At 38.4% G+C, this 16,498-nt stretch overlaps 4 protein-coding genes across 6 annotated transcripts; 3 read left to right on the forward strand and 1 right to left on the reverse strand.

The window, feature by feature from the left end:
• The first annotated feature begins 496 nt into the window (after positions 1-496).
• LOC103448992 (uncharacterized) lies at positions 497-2,586 on the forward strand. 2 transcript variants are annotated; one of them, XM_008388265.4, is made up of 3 exons: positions 497-786; positions 1,076-1,844; positions 2,018-2,586. In XM_008388265.4, exons 2-3 carry the CDS (start codon positions 1,170-1,172, stop codon positions 2,312-2,314), a joined length of 972 nt encoding a protein of 323 aa, XP_008386487.1. In that variant the 5' UTR covers positions 497-786; positions 1,076-1,169; the 3' UTR covers positions 2,315-2,586. The 2 variants fall into 2 exon arrangements, with proteins under 2 accessions (XP_008386487.1, XP_017191011.1); XM_017335522.3 differs by having other exon boundaries at positions 558-758.
• Positions 2,587-6,865: 4,279 nt separating this feature from the next.
• On the forward strand, positions 6,866-11,078 carry LOC103448991 (F-box protein SKIP17-like). 2 transcript variants are annotated; one of them, XM_008388264.4, is made up of 13 exons: positions 6,866-7,245; positions 7,904-8,079; positions 8,290-8,484; positions 8,567-8,677; positions 8,755-8,840; positions 8,916-9,037; positions 9,184-9,248; positions 9,325-9,397; positions 9,499-9,561; positions 9,660-9,724; positions 9,849-9,923; positions 10,067-10,332; positions 10,699-11,078. In XM_008388264.4, the coding sequence occupies exons 1-12, from the start codon at positions 6,949-6,951 to the stop codon at positions 10,278-10,280; spliced, it is 1,542 nt and encodes a 513-aa protein (XP_008386486.1). In that variant the 5' UTR covers positions 6,866-6,948; the 3' UTR covers positions 10,281-10,332; positions 10,699-11,078. The 2 variants fall into 2 exon arrangements, with proteins under 2 accessions (XP_008386486.1, XP_070663994.1); XM_070807893.1 differs by having other exon boundaries at positions 10,722-11,078.
• A 1,499-nt stretch (positions 11,079-12,577) lies between these two features.
• LOC103448990 (uncharacterized) lies at positions 12,578-13,807 on the forward strand. The gene is made up of 3 exons (XM_008388263.4): positions 12,578-12,952; positions 13,326-13,467; positions 13,598-13,807. The coding sequence occupies exons 1-3, from the start codon at positions 12,663-12,665 to the stop codon at positions 13,679-13,681; spliced, it is 516 nt and encodes a 171-aa protein (XP_008386485.1). The 5' UTR covers positions 12,578-12,662; the 3' UTR covers positions 13,682-13,807.
• Positions 13,781-15,892, reverse strand: LOC103448994 (uncharacterized). Its single transcript, XM_008388266.4, has 2 exons — positions 14,926-15,892; positions 13,781-14,300 (listed from the first exon to the last, which is right to left on the reverse strand). Exons 1-2 carry the CDS (start codon positions 15,763-15,765, stop codon positions 13,890-13,892), a joined length of 1,251 nt encoding a protein of 416 aa, XP_008386488.2. The 5' UTR covers positions 15,766-15,892; the 3' UTR covers positions 13,781-13,889.
• Between the last annotated feature and the right edge of the window lie 606 nt (positions 15,893-16,498).

A 16,498-nucleotide genomic window follows, 5' to 3' on the forward strand; every position in this document is an offset into this window, starting at 1 on the left:
TTAAAGATTATGAAACTCGTAACCAAATCGAAAGTTGTGAAGGCAAACTAAAACAAAATCATAAGTTGTGAGGCATTGATGAAACAAAATCATTAAGTTAGTGAGGAAAATTCAATTGTTGGTGTGTTTTTTATTTAAGCTTGAATACACCGAAATGATTACATTGCTCTAGTCAAGTTAGAGTTATGAATATCTGTTGTTTGTATTTTCACCTCAAAAAATGCAATGCATGTGTAATATCAATTATGAGATTTTTATTGTATCCGAAACACGATTCGGTATGTCTTATGTTATTATACAAGTGGAATGAAATTTTTTTTTAGCATTTCTCTACTTATACAATAACATATGATAATACGAGCACACTAAAAAAATCTCTCGTTGGTTAAAAGGGAAGAGGGGAGGGTCCCATTTATGATTCTTTCAGTTATGGACAAAGAACGAAAGAGTGCCCCAATTGGCCATGAATGAGGGAGGACTTTTTTGTTTTTTGGTCATTTGTGTAACGTAATATGTAAACCCAAACTTTTTCCCAGCAAAATCCAAACCCTTTTGCAATTTTAAGCACCCCCTTTCTTTTTCACTTTATTCTCTCTCGAATCTCTCCCCATGTGACTTCATCTCTCTCTGTCAATTCAGTTTTTCAATTTCTTATCAAAATTCTGGTTCTTTTTCTGGACCTCAAAAGGCAAAATCCCGGATAAAGAATGAACAACTTTGAAGCTGCAGCTTGGAAAATCTGAATGATGGGCGCTTAGGTTCGTATCAAATTTTGAATTTTTGAAGGTAGGTGTTCTTTTCTCTTTGGAACCCATTTTTCTGCTGCCTGCATTCTTTCATTTCACCTCAAATTGCATGCATTCGGACTGGCGGACACACTGTTCTAGCTAACTAGCGTAATTTGTCATCCATGTTGATTGGTGGAGTCATTTTCTCTGTGTAACCCATTTTTCTGCTGCCTGCATTCTTTCTTTGTCACCTCGAGTTCTTGGCAAAACTCGAAACGACCTGATAGAAATTAGCCATCTTTGTTTTCTTAATAAATGGCGATATTCTAAACAGCTCTAGTCCACAGGGAGGGAATTCATACTTCGGTGCAAGAGGACGGACACGCTACCTGGTCAACTGGCATAACTCACGTCTGCAAGTTGTTATCTTTTCGTTGAGTGATGCTTATGATGAGGGACTTCCCTTCTTGTTTTGGTGAAAATGGTGTTCAAGTTGCAGATTTTTCATCATCATCTTCTTCCTCAAGAGCCACAAAAGCTGCCCAGAACTTGGTTTCCTGCGTCTACCAGTGCAAATTAAAGGGCAGATTGTGTTTGATCACTGTGACATGGACCAAGAATCTGATGGGGCAAGGCCTCGCCATTGAAATCGACGATGCAGCCAGTCATTGCCTCTGCAGAGTTGAGATTAAGCCATGGATTTTCTCCAAGAGAAAAGGGTTGAAGAATTTGGAGGTGGACTCTACGAAAATTGACATCTTTTGGGATTTAACAAATGCCAAGTTTGGTTCAGGACCTGAGCCATTGGAGAAGTTTTATCTAGCTCTTATGTTTGATCAAGAAATTGTTCTGTTTCTTGGGGACTTGAAGAAGGAGGATTTCAAAAGCCCTGCTGGGTCCAATTCCAAGTCCAAACACAAATTCAAATCCAAATCCAAAACCACAGCCGAATTCGTTGCAAAAAGAGAGCACATTTGTGGGAAAAAAATTTATGGAGCAAAGGCACAGTTTTGTGATTTGGGCAAAACCCATGATGTGAAAATTGAGTGTGAAACTGCAGGTGGCCTCCATGAGGCATATCTTGTGATCTGCATTGACAGCAAGATTGTATTGCAGGTACATTTTCGAAATTAGGATTCAGTCAATCAATATTTTGTGCGTTACAAATAAGTTAATGGGTGCCTGCCTAAGTCGTAAGTGGGCATTGACCTAAGTTGAAAAACAAAGTATCCACTCACGAAACCAGAAATATAAAATTATTTTATTGACCTAAACATTTCGTGATGCAGGTGAAGAGGTTGAATTGGAAGTTCAGAGGCAACCACACAATTGTGGTAGATGGGATGAGAGTTGAAGTGTTTTGGGATGTGCACAACTGGCTGTTTGGGAATTCAATGGGAGACGCAGTTTTCATGTTCCAAACTTGCCTTGATGTTGCTGCAGATGAAAGCAAGAAGTTATGGACTGGTTTGCCAGTTCTGGATCCTTCTGTGTTCACTTGGTCTTCTTCCTCTGAGCAGTTGAGAGAGAACCAGTTGCAGGATTTTGGGTTCTCACTGGTTTTGCATGCTTGGAAGAATGAATAGAAGTAGAAAAGCAAGAAGTTATGTTTTCAATTTTTGGGGTTTTACAAATACTTGGCGCCAAAACCTAGCGTAGTAGCGTTCTAGGATTCATACAGTCGACCTCACTTAGTAGAGTAAGGTTTTGTTGTTGTTGTTGTTGTTGGGGTTTTACAAATACTTGAAATGAAGCCTATGTTTGTGGTTTGGCAAATAACCTTATATATACAAAGTATGAGTCTTTACTCTCTTCTTGTTTTATATCAACATAATTGAAGGACATTGAATTTCGCTTCCGACTCTCTTTTTCTCAACTCTTTTCTTTATTTTCGTTATTGATTCTCCTTTAGCAATTTCATATCGATGGTATAAACAAAGAGATAATGCAAGGGGAGAAAAGGTGAGTGTGGGAACTCACTTTCCTTGTACGCAAATTTGGTTGAATGTGAATGACAAGCTATTACCACTTTTATACCATTTTTTATCATTGTTCACGCTCCATTGAAAAAGAAAAGAGAGTGCAAATACAACATGTAGCTAGAGTTGTTAAAATTTTTGTGTATATATATGCATTCTTCATTGGTTAGGACAAATTCTAGAGTTTAACTGTCGAATCACGTAGTTATGCAGTTACACACATAGAAAGATGTCACATATATTGCCCTTTCTCCCGTCTCCACCCATGATCCCACCAAATTCTCTTTAAATCGGTCTGCGGAGAAAAAGAGTAATTGGTTTGGTTCAGTCTCTTAGTTTAATCATGAAACTTGACTTTGATGGATAAAACTTGAATGGTTTGCGTGTTTGATGTGTTCTATGAACATTGAACAATTACGGTTTCTAGTAACATGTTATGTTTGTGTTAAATTTAATATTTAAGACCATCTCCGGTCCATTTAGAGTAAAATATAGATGTATAAAAGTAATCAGTACTATTTTAGATCAAATTAAAACATTTTTTTTTAGTACATCGATATTTTTACATTATAGAAAAAGTGAGTTTGGCTAAGTCACACATTGGATAGCCTAATTTGCTATCAAATTCGCCATCCACGAGATTCAAGCCTAAGAACTCTCACTTTCAAATAAAAATGAATACCACAAGACCGCATTACTGAATAGCAATTAAAACATATTTAATTCTGTAATATTATGAATTGAGATAGTGAAGCTTACTCATGTTGCAATTGCTCCTTTTAATTATTTTGGGCCTTATGGCATGTGATATCCTCTAAACCTTGGGCCTGTAGCTCACATATAAATTGTAAGTTTAAACTAAAAAATTTGTCTCTCTGATTAAAATACTAATAGCATGCTTATTTAATAAAATGTGTATCAAAATTATTTAGAGTTTTTCCTTCTATTCTTTTAGTATTGTTGAAAGTTGGTGAGTTGTCCTGATGATCAAGACTTTTAATTCACTATGTTCTGTATTTAAACCCTTTTTTTTTTCTTTAACGTAAATTAATATAGAATATCGTTTATAATAAAAAAAATTCATGAGTGTTTAAATATAAACTTTTATTAGCATTTAAAAAAAATTCAGTTTACACTTCTCACACGTTTATTTTTCTTTACATATTGGAGTGCAAATTGAGAATTTTTTAGTGCCAATAACAATTCTCGTTTCAATTACTACAATTCTTACTTCAAGAGTTTAGTTTATCCTATTCTGCTTCGTTCACATCTTTTTTTATGTTCCAAACTTGCCTTAATGTTGCTGCAGATGAAAGCAAGAAGTTATGGACTGGTTTGCCAGTTCTGGATCCTTATGTGTTCACTTGGTCTTCTTCCTCTCAGCAGTTGAGAGATAAACAGTTGCAGGAGTTTGGGTTCTCATTGGTTTTGCATGCTTGGAAGAATGAATAGAAGTAGAAAAGCAAGAAGTTATATTTTCAATTTTTGGGGTTTTACAAATACTTAGGCGCCAAAATCGAGCATAATAGCGTTTTATGATTTATACAGCCAACCTCACTTAGTGGAGTAAGGTTTTGTTGTTGTTGTTGTTGCTGCTGTTGCTGTTATTATTGAGCTTTTACAAATACTTGAAATGAAATTTATGTTTTTGGTTTGGAAATAACCTTATATATACACAAAGTATGAGTTTGTACTCTCTTCTTGTTTTATATCAACATAATTGAAGGATATTGAATTTCACTTTCGATTCTCTTTTTCTCGACTCCTCTCTTTATTTTTGTTATTGATTCTCCTTCAGCAATTTCATATCAACGGTATAAACAAAGAGAGAATGCAATTGGAGAAAATATGAGTACGGGAACTCACTTTCCTTTAAAGGTGCACACAAATTTGGTCGAGTGTGAATGACAAGCTATCACCACTTTTATATCATTCTTTATCATTGTTCACGCTCCATCGAAAAAGAAAAGAGAGTGCAATACAACATGTAGCTAGAATTGTTACAAATTATGTATAGATATATGCATTCTTCATTGGTTAGGATAAATTATAGAGTTTGATTGTCGGATCACGTGATTATACAACTACACACATAGAAAAAGGTCACATATATTGCCTTTTCTCCCGTCTCCACCCATGATCCCACCAAATTCTCTTTAAATCGGTCTGCGGCTGAAGAAAAAGAGTATTTGGTTTGGTTCAGTCTCTTAGTTTAATAATGAAACTTGACTATGATGGAGAAAACTTGAATGGTTTGCATGTTTGATGTGTTCTTCAAGTATGACCATTGACCAACTATTACGGTATCTAGTAACGTGTTATGTTTGTGTTAAATTTAATATTTAAGACCATCTCTAGTCCATTTAGAGTAAAATATCGATGTATACAAGTAATCAGTACTATTTTATATCAAATTAATTTTTTTTTTAGTACATCGATATTTTTACACTATGGGGATGAGGGAGTTCGGCTAAGCCACATAATGGGCAACCTAATTTGGTATCGAATTCACCATCTACGAGATTCAAACATAAAATATCTCACTTTCAAAAGAAAATGAATACTACTAGACCGTAGTACTGATTACTGAGTGATAATTAAAATATATTTAATTTTGTAATATTATGAATTGAGAGTGAAGTTGGGCTTACTCATGTTGCAATTGCCCCCTTTAATTGTTTTGGGCCTTTTGGCATGCAATATCCTCTAAACCTTGGGCCTCTAGCTCACATAAATTGTAAGTTTAAACTAAAAAATTTGTCTTTGTGATTAAAATACTAATAGCATGCTTATTTACATTAAATTAAATGTGTATCAAAACTATTTAGATTTTTTCACTTCTATGCTTTTAGTATTATTGCAAGTTAGTGAATTGTCTTGATGGTCAAAATTTTTAATTCACTATATTATGTATTTAAACTCTCATCTTTCCTTTAGCGTAAATTAATGTAGAATATCGCTTGTAATAAAAAAAATTCATGAGTGTTTAAATGTGAAATGTTATTAGCACTTTAAAATTTCCTCATAAGTGTATTTTTCTTTTTACATATTGGAGTGCAAATTGAAATTTTTTTAATGCTAATAATAATTTCCGTTTCAATTACTACAATTCTTACTTCACGAGCTTAGTTCATCTTATTCTCCTTCGTTCGTATCTTTTTATTTTATTCAAAAATTTTCACCATTCAAAAAATGCAAACATGCCGTGAATAATTTTTACCTATTATGGTAGATGCATTAAGACAAGAAGGGAAATGCTAAAGGGATTCTCTTAGGGATGACAACAGTTCGGTTTGAGGACAGAAATGCTTTTTTTATCCCCATAACCACGAAAATTAACCATATCCATAACCGCAAATTAACCATAAGGTATTATCCATAACCACATCCACCGGGTAACAGATTCTCATCGGTTAACAGTTATATCCATCTTCGTCAATACAAAAAATATATTCGTTCAATTGATGCATGATAATTTAGTAAATATTAATGTTGTCATTAAATATTTGATGTATAAAATAATTTAATGAAAGGATCTTGTGGAGCATAAAAATTGAAACTAAACATTGATAATATTGGCTGATCTTTGATATCTTTCATAAGTATTATTGGTCTGGATTCTCATAGATTTTTATTCATATCAAATCTTTTTAACTTGCCCACAAAATGCAACTCACATAGCGTAACTTTTGTATTCTCAAGGTAATGGATTCAGTGAATAATATATATTATTAATTATATATAATTCGGTTCGGATTCGGGGACGATACGGATTGGGAACCCCTATAACCATATCCAAAACTATAACCGAATATTATTCATGGTTTTTCTCTATATCCAAAATATACCCAAATTTTCATACCCAAATCCAATCCATTCGGGCAGTTATCCACGGTTATCGGTTTTAACGGTTAGAATTATCATCCTTATATTCTCTCAAAAGTGATACTCTTTATGAACTCTTTGTCACTTCACATTTTTAGCATATAATGTTGACACAAAAATCAACATTAAATTGAGAGAGTTCTTTTAATATTTTTCATGACAACAATATCTTAAATCAATTATGCATTCGTATATACTTTCACATTTTTTGTATGACAATGTGACGTAAAATGATGACGTTAGAATGATTGATGTTATGGAATCTAGTGATGGTTGGAAGCAGAAAAGTAAAAGAAGAAGAGCATTTGATGCAGTTATAACGGGGCTCCGATACCCTGCTGCACAGCCCGGCATCCATGGCGAAGCGACCCTGCCCCTCCCAAAACCCTAGAGCCCCGAACCTCAACCAGCTCGACCGCGACCACCTCCTCGACACATTTCTCGAGTTCTCCGACTCGCCGCCCTTCGCCATCGACCTCTCCTTCGAGCGCCTCCTCGAGTCCCGGGCCTCCGACGCCGATCAGACCAAGCTCATCGATCGCGCCCTCCAGTTGGGCTCCGTCCTCCTCGAGGCCGCCAAGCGCTCCGCCAGGAAGCGCGCCTCCAAGCACAACTCCCTCGCCTGGGCTCTCCCTCCCGACCTCACTATCAAGGTACGCAGAATCGAAATAGAACTGAATTGAATGCGAATCCGGCGGTTGATTGCGTAATTGTTCGGATTTTGGGGATCGATTTGAATAGAAATGTTGATTGTCGATTTTGGGGCATGTGAAACTGAAGATTTGATAGTTGCATTTTTGTTGATTTGTGTTTGTGGGTTGTGTTTAATTGCCTGATCACTGATCTTTCTGCTGCGTAATGATTTGATTCTGCAATTCATATGCGATTCTTTGTGATTACTGATTAGTGTACCCCATCAAATCGAAACCGAATTTGAGGCTGGTATTTTCTCATGTATTCTGTGGATATATCAATCCGTGGGTAATGTTCGGGCGAGGGGTTTGCAAATACCATGGATTTAAGCTCATTTAGTTAGAAATGCACTACGAAATATTAGAAATGCACTATGAAAGAGACATTTTCAAATCCCTTCTTTATGTATTTGTAATGATCATGTAAAGCATTTCAAATCCGCTATCTAATGTTTTCTAGTTCATTTCTAACTGATTTGGCCCAAGTACAGCGGCACTTGCTAAACCCTCATCCAAAACTAGTTTTAGTTTCAACTTTTTTGCATGCCAGAAGTACTTTATTTGTCGGAATTTAGATAGGAAATGCATACATTATCTGTGTACATCTGCTGATATGCAGGTCTTTTCCATGCTTGATACACAAAGCCTATGCTATGCTGCAGCTACTTGTTCAATGTTTTATAAATGTGCCATGGATCCCTCTTGCTATGCCAATATTGACTTGACAACAGTTGTCCCAAAAGTTAACAATGCGGTAGTTTCTACAATGATTCACCGAGCCGGGAAATCTCTCCAGTAAGAGTTTTCAACCCAACAAAAACTTCAATTTTAACAGTCTGCTCACGCATTTGTGTCAAGTGAAAGCTTTGATGCATCTCTGTAGTTTACAGTTCTAATCTCATACTTTATGCTTCCTTATTTTAACGCTAATTTGATGTTGCATTAGCATATGATAGTCTCATTTTCATAACATTTTCCCCTCTATGTGTCCGTCTTAATATTCAGGTCTCTTAAGCTTGGGGTAGTTCCAGGCCCAACTACGCCAATTGGATCTTGCCAACCGTTAGTTTATACCATCAGGAATTCTGTAGACGTGTCCAACTTTTCATGGAATGATAAGAGATCTCGACAAGGGAAGGAGTCATCCATTCTTTCTAGATCCTGTTTAAGCCCTTTATGTGGGAACATTGATGCTCCAGGGTATGCTTGAATTGTAAGACTTTGAAAATTTTGTTTTTGCTACTTACTTGTTTACCTTATACTTTCTTTTGCTTGTTGTAAGGACTCTTCTGAGGAGGTTGCACCTTTACAATATTGAAAGAATGGATACTGTGTCACTTTGTGGAGCACTAATGGCTTGCCCATTTCTCATTGATTTGGAGATTGTTGGCCTGTAAGTTCAGTTCTTAATATTTGTAATCTTGTTTGTCGGATTACACTATGAGATTTTTGATTTTTTGCAATCTTCAGTCATGTTGAATTGAGGCAAACATTGCTGTCAGTGAGTGCAAACTGTCAATCAATAGAGCGTCTGTTCTTTGAATCTTCAAAATCAGGTATTGCACTTCTTCATGAGGAACCCCACCTTATGTTCTCAGAATTTATTCTTACACATGTTTGACAAATCCCAGGTAGAGATGACAGTTTGAAATCACCAACTTGTGTTGATCTGGTGAACAATTGCCCTCATCTAACATCATTGGCCTTCAGAGGGTTTAAGTTGCATGATTATAAAGTTCGTATACTTCTTAAGGTATGTCTTGGGAAATTCAAGAAACATTACCCCCGAGTCTTATATTATTCATTTTGTGTTATAGTAGAATACATTTGACAACAATTTTTCGGTGAAATGACTGCGTTTTGTCATACTGGAAATCTAATGTCTGGGTACTTGTTCAGGGACTTAAGAAATTAAAGTACGTTGATTTTTCAACTTCCTACTCGATCACTGGATCATTTTTAAGGTCAGTTATCTTTGATAGAGGAGACTTTTTATTAAGTTTCTGTATCATAGACTTAGTGAAGCATCATATTTTTCAGGAACCTTGGAAGCAGCACAGGTGGGAATCTGCTGGAAGTCTTGATTCTACGGGATTGCATGCATTTCAAAATGGTGAGCATTTTTTTTTATCAATTGTTTTTTAACAAGGTGAGCATTTCGGACTGTGCCTCTCCTCTCTTTCTCTCTCTGAAACCTAAATTGTAATTTTGAAGGTGGAGGCAACTCGGTTGTTGACAGCTATTCTTGCTGGGGATTTCAAGTTCCTTAGACATCTTGTAGGTGTTTAAAATATCATCATATTTTTGTTGTGTAAGCGTGCATATAAAGTTCTAGGACTCAAAGTGATGCTTACTTTTCCTATTGCCTCAAACAGGATATATCTAACAGAGAAGGCTTGGCGTCTGAGGATGACTGGATTCAGAGATGCCACACCTTAAGGTAATGGAATAGAGCTTTCCCATCTCTTAAACCACCACCTTACTGAAGGTGGGATTTGATCTTAGGTTCCTATTGTGTCACACAGAGATTTTAATAGTGAATTGTTTTGTCAATTTTATCGCAGCACCATTCCCTCGAAGCGGGTGTTAGAAGAAAGGCCTAATCTCTGTATGCTGGCTGATTTTCCACCAGAAGGAAGGTTTGCTTACTCTTCAACTGTTGTATTTCAATGGAACTTCAGCTTTGTTGTTCTATTTTAATTTTCTTTTTCCAAATATAGAATTAATAGGTCGTTGAAAATTGGATTATCATAGTTGTCTCTGGTTCTGAATGTGTTTGCAGTTACCCCGACATGGACCCAATGTTTGACAGTGAGCCATATAGTGATCTCAGTCTGCCTTCGGCATCACAGATGAGCAGTCCTTTATCTGATGGTTCGATGTTCGTGAGTTTTTCTGAAAGCAGTTACAATAGTGATCATGGTAGTGGCAACGAGGATGCTCGTTATGTAATTTATGATGAAAGCTCAGACGAGGTAGACTATGTGGCCGTGTAGTAGAAAACCAAGCATGGCAGGGATTGAAATCTGTGGCCGCCAAATGGATCATGTACCTCTCTCTCTCACACACACACATGCAAATTAATAAGTTGCAGAGTGATCTTTTTGGTGATTATTTTACATATTATTGCATGAGCTCATGCACTCATACAAGACGAAAGTTCTGCAAATTAGAGTAGGCTAACATGCTCGAGGTGTGCATATCACACATGCATACATCTTGTAACAATGTCGGTGGTTCATACGTTGTTTTGAACTATCTCATCTCCCAATGATGCGTGGGATTTTAAATGATTCGTAGCGATAAATTAATCATCAGCTCTATTTATCTTGCACTTAATATTATCTGCATTGCACGACAATCTGTTAGTGATTTGCATTACTGATGGTTCTTTCTTTGTGATTCCTCTAACAGAGTGCCTTTTTGTGCCTACAAAGTGTATGATTTGAAGCCCTATACGAGATGTAGCTTCAACTATGATCGAAAAATAGGACTCGTGGACACTAGGTGTACTGCCATCACCATCCTTGTCCATCTAACAACCTTATGTGGCCGAACCTAGGCAATCTCAATTTCGTATGGGAAGCTTCCTGGTGGGCTTGTTCTTTTCTCGTCCGCGTATCTTCCAGTATACAGAGTAAAGTGTCCCTTGAAGTATGCTGTTTCTATCATTTCTTTGATGTCAACATATATATTAGCCTATCCGTTGAGCATGAGTTCGTTTTGTACGGTAATTATTAAGATCTCTTAACTATTCACCAAAAGAAAAATCTCTTGAAACTGGTTTTATTGTATCTCATGAATTTAGTTATCTTTCTTCATGCTCGCATTTACTGTTTACCAGAAATGTATCTCGGTCACCCCATGATCAAGACATTCATGGTCACTCGCTCTTTGATTTGATATCAACTTTTGAAGTCAAAATCATCGACGGGCGGCCAAAAAAGCAGGACCATGAGAGTTTTTTACACACAGGTGAAATTGTGCCAAAATTACCAATTACCCAATATTCTGGTGTGGGGACGAATTTCAAATGGCATGTCTTGAGTTTGATTTTTGGCATTGGTGAATCACACAATGGTAGCCAGGAGAGACCGAAATGACTCCGTAAGTCTTTCCGGCCCCCAAAAGATTAGACTATTGACGGAGCCAATAGCTGGATTCTATTTTTTCGGAAAAAAAAAAATTAGTTTGGTGTTGGGTGCATCCGCGGGAAGAATTTAGTGGGTGAAATTATCGTACCAAATAACGTAGTGTGTGTTTAGTGTGAATGTAAAGCAGAGCAGAGAAGCGATGGCAAGTAGTGGCAGTGGCTAAGCATCGCTGCCCTACAGGCCGTACCGCCACCTCAGGATCCTCCCCGAAAGCGCCATGTCGTGCGTCAAATTCTCCAGCGACGGCGGCCTTCTGGCCTCGGCGTCGCTCGACAAGACCGTCATCCTCTAGTCCGCCTCCTCCCTAACCCTCCTTCGTCGCCTCTTCGGCCACCCCGAAGGCATCTCCAACCTCGCCTGGTCATCCGATGACCGCACCCTTCACATCTGGGACGCCCGTTCCCCCGTCGGCGAGTGCGTTAAGACCCTCCGTAGCCATTCCGACTGCATCTTCTGCGTCAATTTCAACCCCATTATCGAGTGCATAATAGAATTTTCGTAGTCTTTTGCCTACTAAAGGACAAAAATCCATCCATCCCTTGGAGAAAATGCATCCTATTCACCGGTGCATTGTAGAATTTTCGTAGCCTTTTCGCTACCAAATTTCGGACTCACTATCGAACTAAGCAAAGGACTGCATGTGCGAGTTAGGCTAGTTTACCATTGCATGTTCGGCCCCTTGTATCCAGATTCGAATTTCATTTTTTTTAAATATCAAAATAGTAAAAAAAAAGAACAATACTTGACTACTCAAAGATGAGTACGAACTCCTACTCAAAACTTTTAGTGTTTTAATTACAGAGCTTTGTGCTTATGATCAAAACCGTTCATATTATGAATCACACTGTAAATATCATCTCTGCAAAAAAATAAATTAAAACTAAGGTCGTTTAGTTAATCTATTATAGCAAATACATCGATAGTTCGTAATGCTTTTACCAATACCGTTAATTTGTTTTTAAACAATTTGATGACTAAACGACCTTAGTTTTAATTGATATTTTTGCAGAGACGATCTTTATAGGATGATTTATAATATGAACGGTTTTGATTATAAACATTAAGTTTTATAAATTGACAACGAATAATTTTGAGAAATTTAAGTATAAGTTACTACTCATTTTTCAGTCGTCCAGTTCAAAAAGAAAAGGGGAAAATAGAGTAACAAGCAAAGCATTATTATATAGCAAACAGATATTTTGCTTACGATGACATTATGACAAAATGGGAACTCTATCTCTCTCCCCTCTTCTCTCCCTCCATTCTCCACCACGACCCCGTCTCACCTCTGCACAAACCCATCTCTGCAACCCCGTCTCCGGCCCACACATCTCCGTAACTTATCCGAAGCCGACGAGATTTCGCAGCGAAAATGTCGTCGTCTTTGGCAGCAATTCAATCGACCCGAAAGAGTCGCAGTTCTTGGACGAAGACGGAGTTGTGGATGACATGGATGGCTACATGAACTACCTTTCTCTTGAATACGACTCCGTTTGGGACACCAAGCCATCCTGGTGAGCCCTTCACCCTCTCCCCGCTCTTCCCTATTTTCCTGTTGCTTGTTCTAAATAAGGTTTTTCGTTTTGTTTTGGACCGGTTCTGTTCGGTTCGGTTTTTATTGTGTTCGTCTTAGCTTGGGGACGTTGTTGGAATTGAATTTCAGGTTACCCAGTTAAGGGTCTGTTCGGGAATGCTAATCTAGAAAGCACTTTTGCTCATAAGAGCATTTGTTAAAAGCACGTCACTTCTTCGGAAAAACACTACTTCCAAAGTGCTTTTATACAAGAGACGCGCTTTTGGTTATTTGAAAAACACTTATAAGTCATTTTAAAATTACTTCCAAACAAACCCGAAAGAGAAATAACAAGGTTCTCTGGTTAATCTCAGGTGTCAGCCATGGACAATTACGCTGACTGGAGTGGTAGTGATTGGTGGTAGCTGGTTGATTCTGCACTCAGTAGTCGTGACAATCTTGGCAACCTTACTAATTAGCACTTGGTGGTACATCTTTCTCTATTCTTACCCTAAGGTATGTTGGCATCACTCCCTCTATTCTTTGTTTTCTTGTTTTCTCCTCGGTGCGACGGGCAAATACGCTACCCTAGTCAACTGGCATAACCCACGCATGCGTCTAAATTTACTGTCTTTTTCGTTTCCAGGCGTATGCGGATATGATTGCCGAGCGGCGGAGCAAGGTGAACAATGGCGTTGAAGACACTTTTGGTTTTGGGAAGAGCCAATGATCTTTGTTCTCTCTATATCTCTCTCCATGCTTCACAATGTTTGTAAAACAATCTTAATTTTAAGGAATATAACTACGAGATGTTAAATCCAGATGAATATGGATTAACGATTTCAATTGAATTAAAGATGCGAGCTAACTACATAACAAAGTTTCAGTTTGATTGTGCACTGAAAAAATTCACACGAATATATACATGACTAGATTTTCTATGGAGCCGGCATTATCAGAAACCTTTCCTCCAAAACCTGATTTCCGCTAGAGGCCGCCCTCTCCTCCGATGCTAGCAGAGACTGCAAGTCGCTACCATTAGCCAAGCTGTTGAACTCCACAGCTTTTGAAGGCATGGCTGGGTAGCGTCGTTGGCAAAAGGTCATCAATCTCTTGATTGACTGCAAGTATTTCCGAGTTGTCTCATCATTCATGATATGAGCCACACTGTTGGTGTAAATCTTCTCACGGGCAGAACGTTCGTGGATACCAACCATAGTGACACCAATTGGCCACGGGGCGTTCCCAATAGCCAGCTTGATGTACTGATCCATTGCAGCTAGGTAGTCTCGCTTCATGCAGCACCGAACCACCACCATCAACGCTATGCGAATATCATCTTGAAGGATCTGCAAATCGAATACAACAATTCAATGCTCCATATCCAAAAATCAAATGAACTAAAGGGTGGTTTGGGAGTGAGGTGCTTAAAAAAAAAAAGCACCCATGAAAAAAAGCTGTGAAGGTTTTAGGGGCTTAGTAAACTGAAAAAAAAAAAGCTTATTTTGGAAGCTGCTGTAAGAATAAGCTGAAATCAAAAGAAAAAGCTGAAATTGCTATTTGCAGCTTTGGAAAACTGCCTTTTTTTCAAAGCACACGGAGTTACAGCGCTTCTTTAATGAAAATACCCCCTATTAGATTGTTTTTTTTCCAAAAGCACTTTTACAAAAAAGTTTACCATATAGATTTATTTCACAGCCGTTTATTCTCACAGCAAGTTTTTTTTCAAAGCATAGCAATACCAAACCTGCCCTAAAACTATACAATCCAAAGAGAACTACAACACTTAAAAAGCACAGGGTTTTGACATTCTAAGCTCAATTGTGAGAAAAATGTACACCTAAGAGCATACCTTCGAGTTCTATTTCCGAGTTCTTTTCGCGGAATGTATATAAGTTGAGCACGATGCGATTGGTCACTGAGCTAAATATAATCGAAAGAGAATGAAAACACATAAAGCAGTAATCAATTTACCTTCTTCCTGCAGAACTTGAACAGAGGATGCAAGTAGCGGGCACATTGCTTGAATGTAGCAACCATGGACTTCCCCTTAGCAGTTCTCCTCTCCGCATCCGGCATCTCGCGCAGCTCCTGGTTCCATTCATTCAACAGCTTCTTGAAGAACACCAAGATCTTATCTTCATCACACAGCTCCTCGAAATTCGTCTTCATTCGCTTCAAATCCTTATCAGCATCGACGCCGCTCGAGCACCCATCTGCGCTCAAATCGTCTTCCCGGACCCCGCCCTCACCATCTTCCACGCCACCATCAACCTCCGTCTTCTGCCGCTTGCTCACAAGCCCCGACTTCTGCCGCTTCCTCAGCTCCGCAATGTCGCGAAGGAAATCGTTCGTCTGCCCCTCCGTCATGTCGCTGTCGACCTCGAACAGACCAGCCTTCAACACGTACTTAAGCCGGTCGAGCCGGGCGTCATCATCCTCGCCGAAGAGAGTGATCGGCTGCTTGAGGAACCGGAGCCGGCGGACGACCTCCTGTTTCGGAAGGTTCATATTGTCGATGTTCTGCTCATCGGTTAAAGACTTCGACGCGGTGGCATTGGAGGATGCGTTGGCGGAGGAAGAGGCTGCGGCGGAATTGGAATTCGAATTAGCGGCGGAAGAGTCGTTTGCGGAGGCGGTGTTGGAGGCGGCGGCTTGGCGCTGGGCTTTGGCTTCTAATTCGCGCTTCTCTTGCTCCCGAAGCTTCTGGATTTGCTTCTGCTCGATCTCGGAGCGCTTGAAGAATCGTTTGCCGCCGGTGTCTTCTTTGAGCCTCTGCCGTTTCTTGGCGATTTCTTCCTTCAGCAGGTCCATCTAGGGTTTTGAATGGGATTTCGAATTTAGGGAAGAAGACGATGATTTGATTTTCCTGAATTAAATAGATCGATAAAAAGATAAATACTTTTTGGTGTGGGTTAACGGAGCGCAATTTAGGTTTTCGGTTCGGGTCTAAAATAACCCAATGAGAAAATTGCATGAATGGCACTTGAACAAAATCCTTTTATGAATGAACCACCCAAATTTCACATTGTTTCACAATTGGCACCCATACTTAAGGGCATTCTCATCATTTTGTACAACTGGGTCACTCGAAGTTGGATCTATTTACGAAATGTTCTTCATCTACTAAGTATGATAGGTGAAATGTTCTTCATCTACAACCACGAGCTAGTGATTCAGTGGTAAATGACAGATTGCGAGAGTTCTTTCGAATTAAAAATTGGTGGTCTTGGGTTCGAAACACACTGCTAGTGTGGAAGCCAAACTTGTGACCAGGGGGAGGCTGAAATATCTCTGTGAGTCTTCTCGACCCAAAAAATAGTGGATAATTGTGGCTTGCCACCAGTTGTTCCCCTTTTAGAAAAAAAAAATGTTCTTCATTTACATAGATTTTAATGTAAAACAACACCATTTTAATTTTTATATATATACAAGCCCTTTATGCAAAGAGATCCCCATTTTTTGAAAAAAAAATAAGGATTAAGTGTGGGGCTCACTCCACATCGAATTTCAACGATCCAAACCGTTTAATTTGTTAGTCTCAATT

This window comes from Malus domestica, chromosome 11, assembly GCF_042453785.1.
Source record: "Malus domestica chromosome 11, GDT2T_hap1".
NCBI classification, from domain to species: domain Eukaryota; kingdom Viridiplantae; phylum Streptophyta; class Magnoliopsida; order Rosales; family Rosaceae; genus Malus; species Malus domestica.

Bases quoted from the DNA above. Each gene is read 5' to 3' on its own strand.
- LOC103448992 (XM_008388265.4), top strand. From the start codon at position 1,170: ATGCTTATGATGAGGGACTTCCCTTCTTGTTTTGGTGAAAATGGTGTT. The intron at 1,845-2,017 runs GTACATTTTCGA...TTCGTGATGCAG, and splicing joins ACAGCAAGATTGTATTGCAG to GTGAAGAGGTTGAATTGGAA.
- LOC103448991 (XM_008388264.4), top strand. From the start codon at position 6,949: ATGGCGAAGCGACCCTGCCCCTCCCAAAACCCTAGAGCCCCGAACCTC. The intron at 9,038-9,183 runs GTATGTCTTGGG...GTACTTGTTCAG, and splicing joins AAGTTCGTATACTTCTTAAG to GGACTTAAGAAATTAAAGTA. The intron at 9,398-9,498 runs GTGAGCATTTTT...GTAATTTTGAAG, and splicing joins ATTGCATGCATTTCAAAATG to GTGGAGGCAACTCGGTTGTT.
- LOC103448994 (XM_008388266.4), bottom strand. From the start codon at position 15,765: ATGGACCTGCTGAAGGAAGAAATCGCCAAGAAACGGCAGAGGCTCAAA. The intron at 14,301-14,925 runs GTAAATTGATTA...TTCGATTTGCAG, and splicing joins TCAAGTTCTGCAGGAAGAAG to ATCCTTCAAGATGATATTCG.
- LOC103448990 (XM_008388263.4), top strand. From the start codon at position 12,663: ATGGGAACTCTATCTCTCTCCCCTCTTCTCTCCCTCCATTCTCCACCA. The intron at 12,953-13,325 runs GTGAGCCCTTCA...GGTTAATCTCAG, and splicing joins TGGGACACCAAGCCATCCTG to GTGTCAGCCATGGACAATTA. The intron at 13,468-13,597 runs GTATGTTGGCAT...TTTCGTTTCCAG, and splicing joins TTCTCTATTCTTACCCTAAG to GCGTATGCGGATATGATTGC.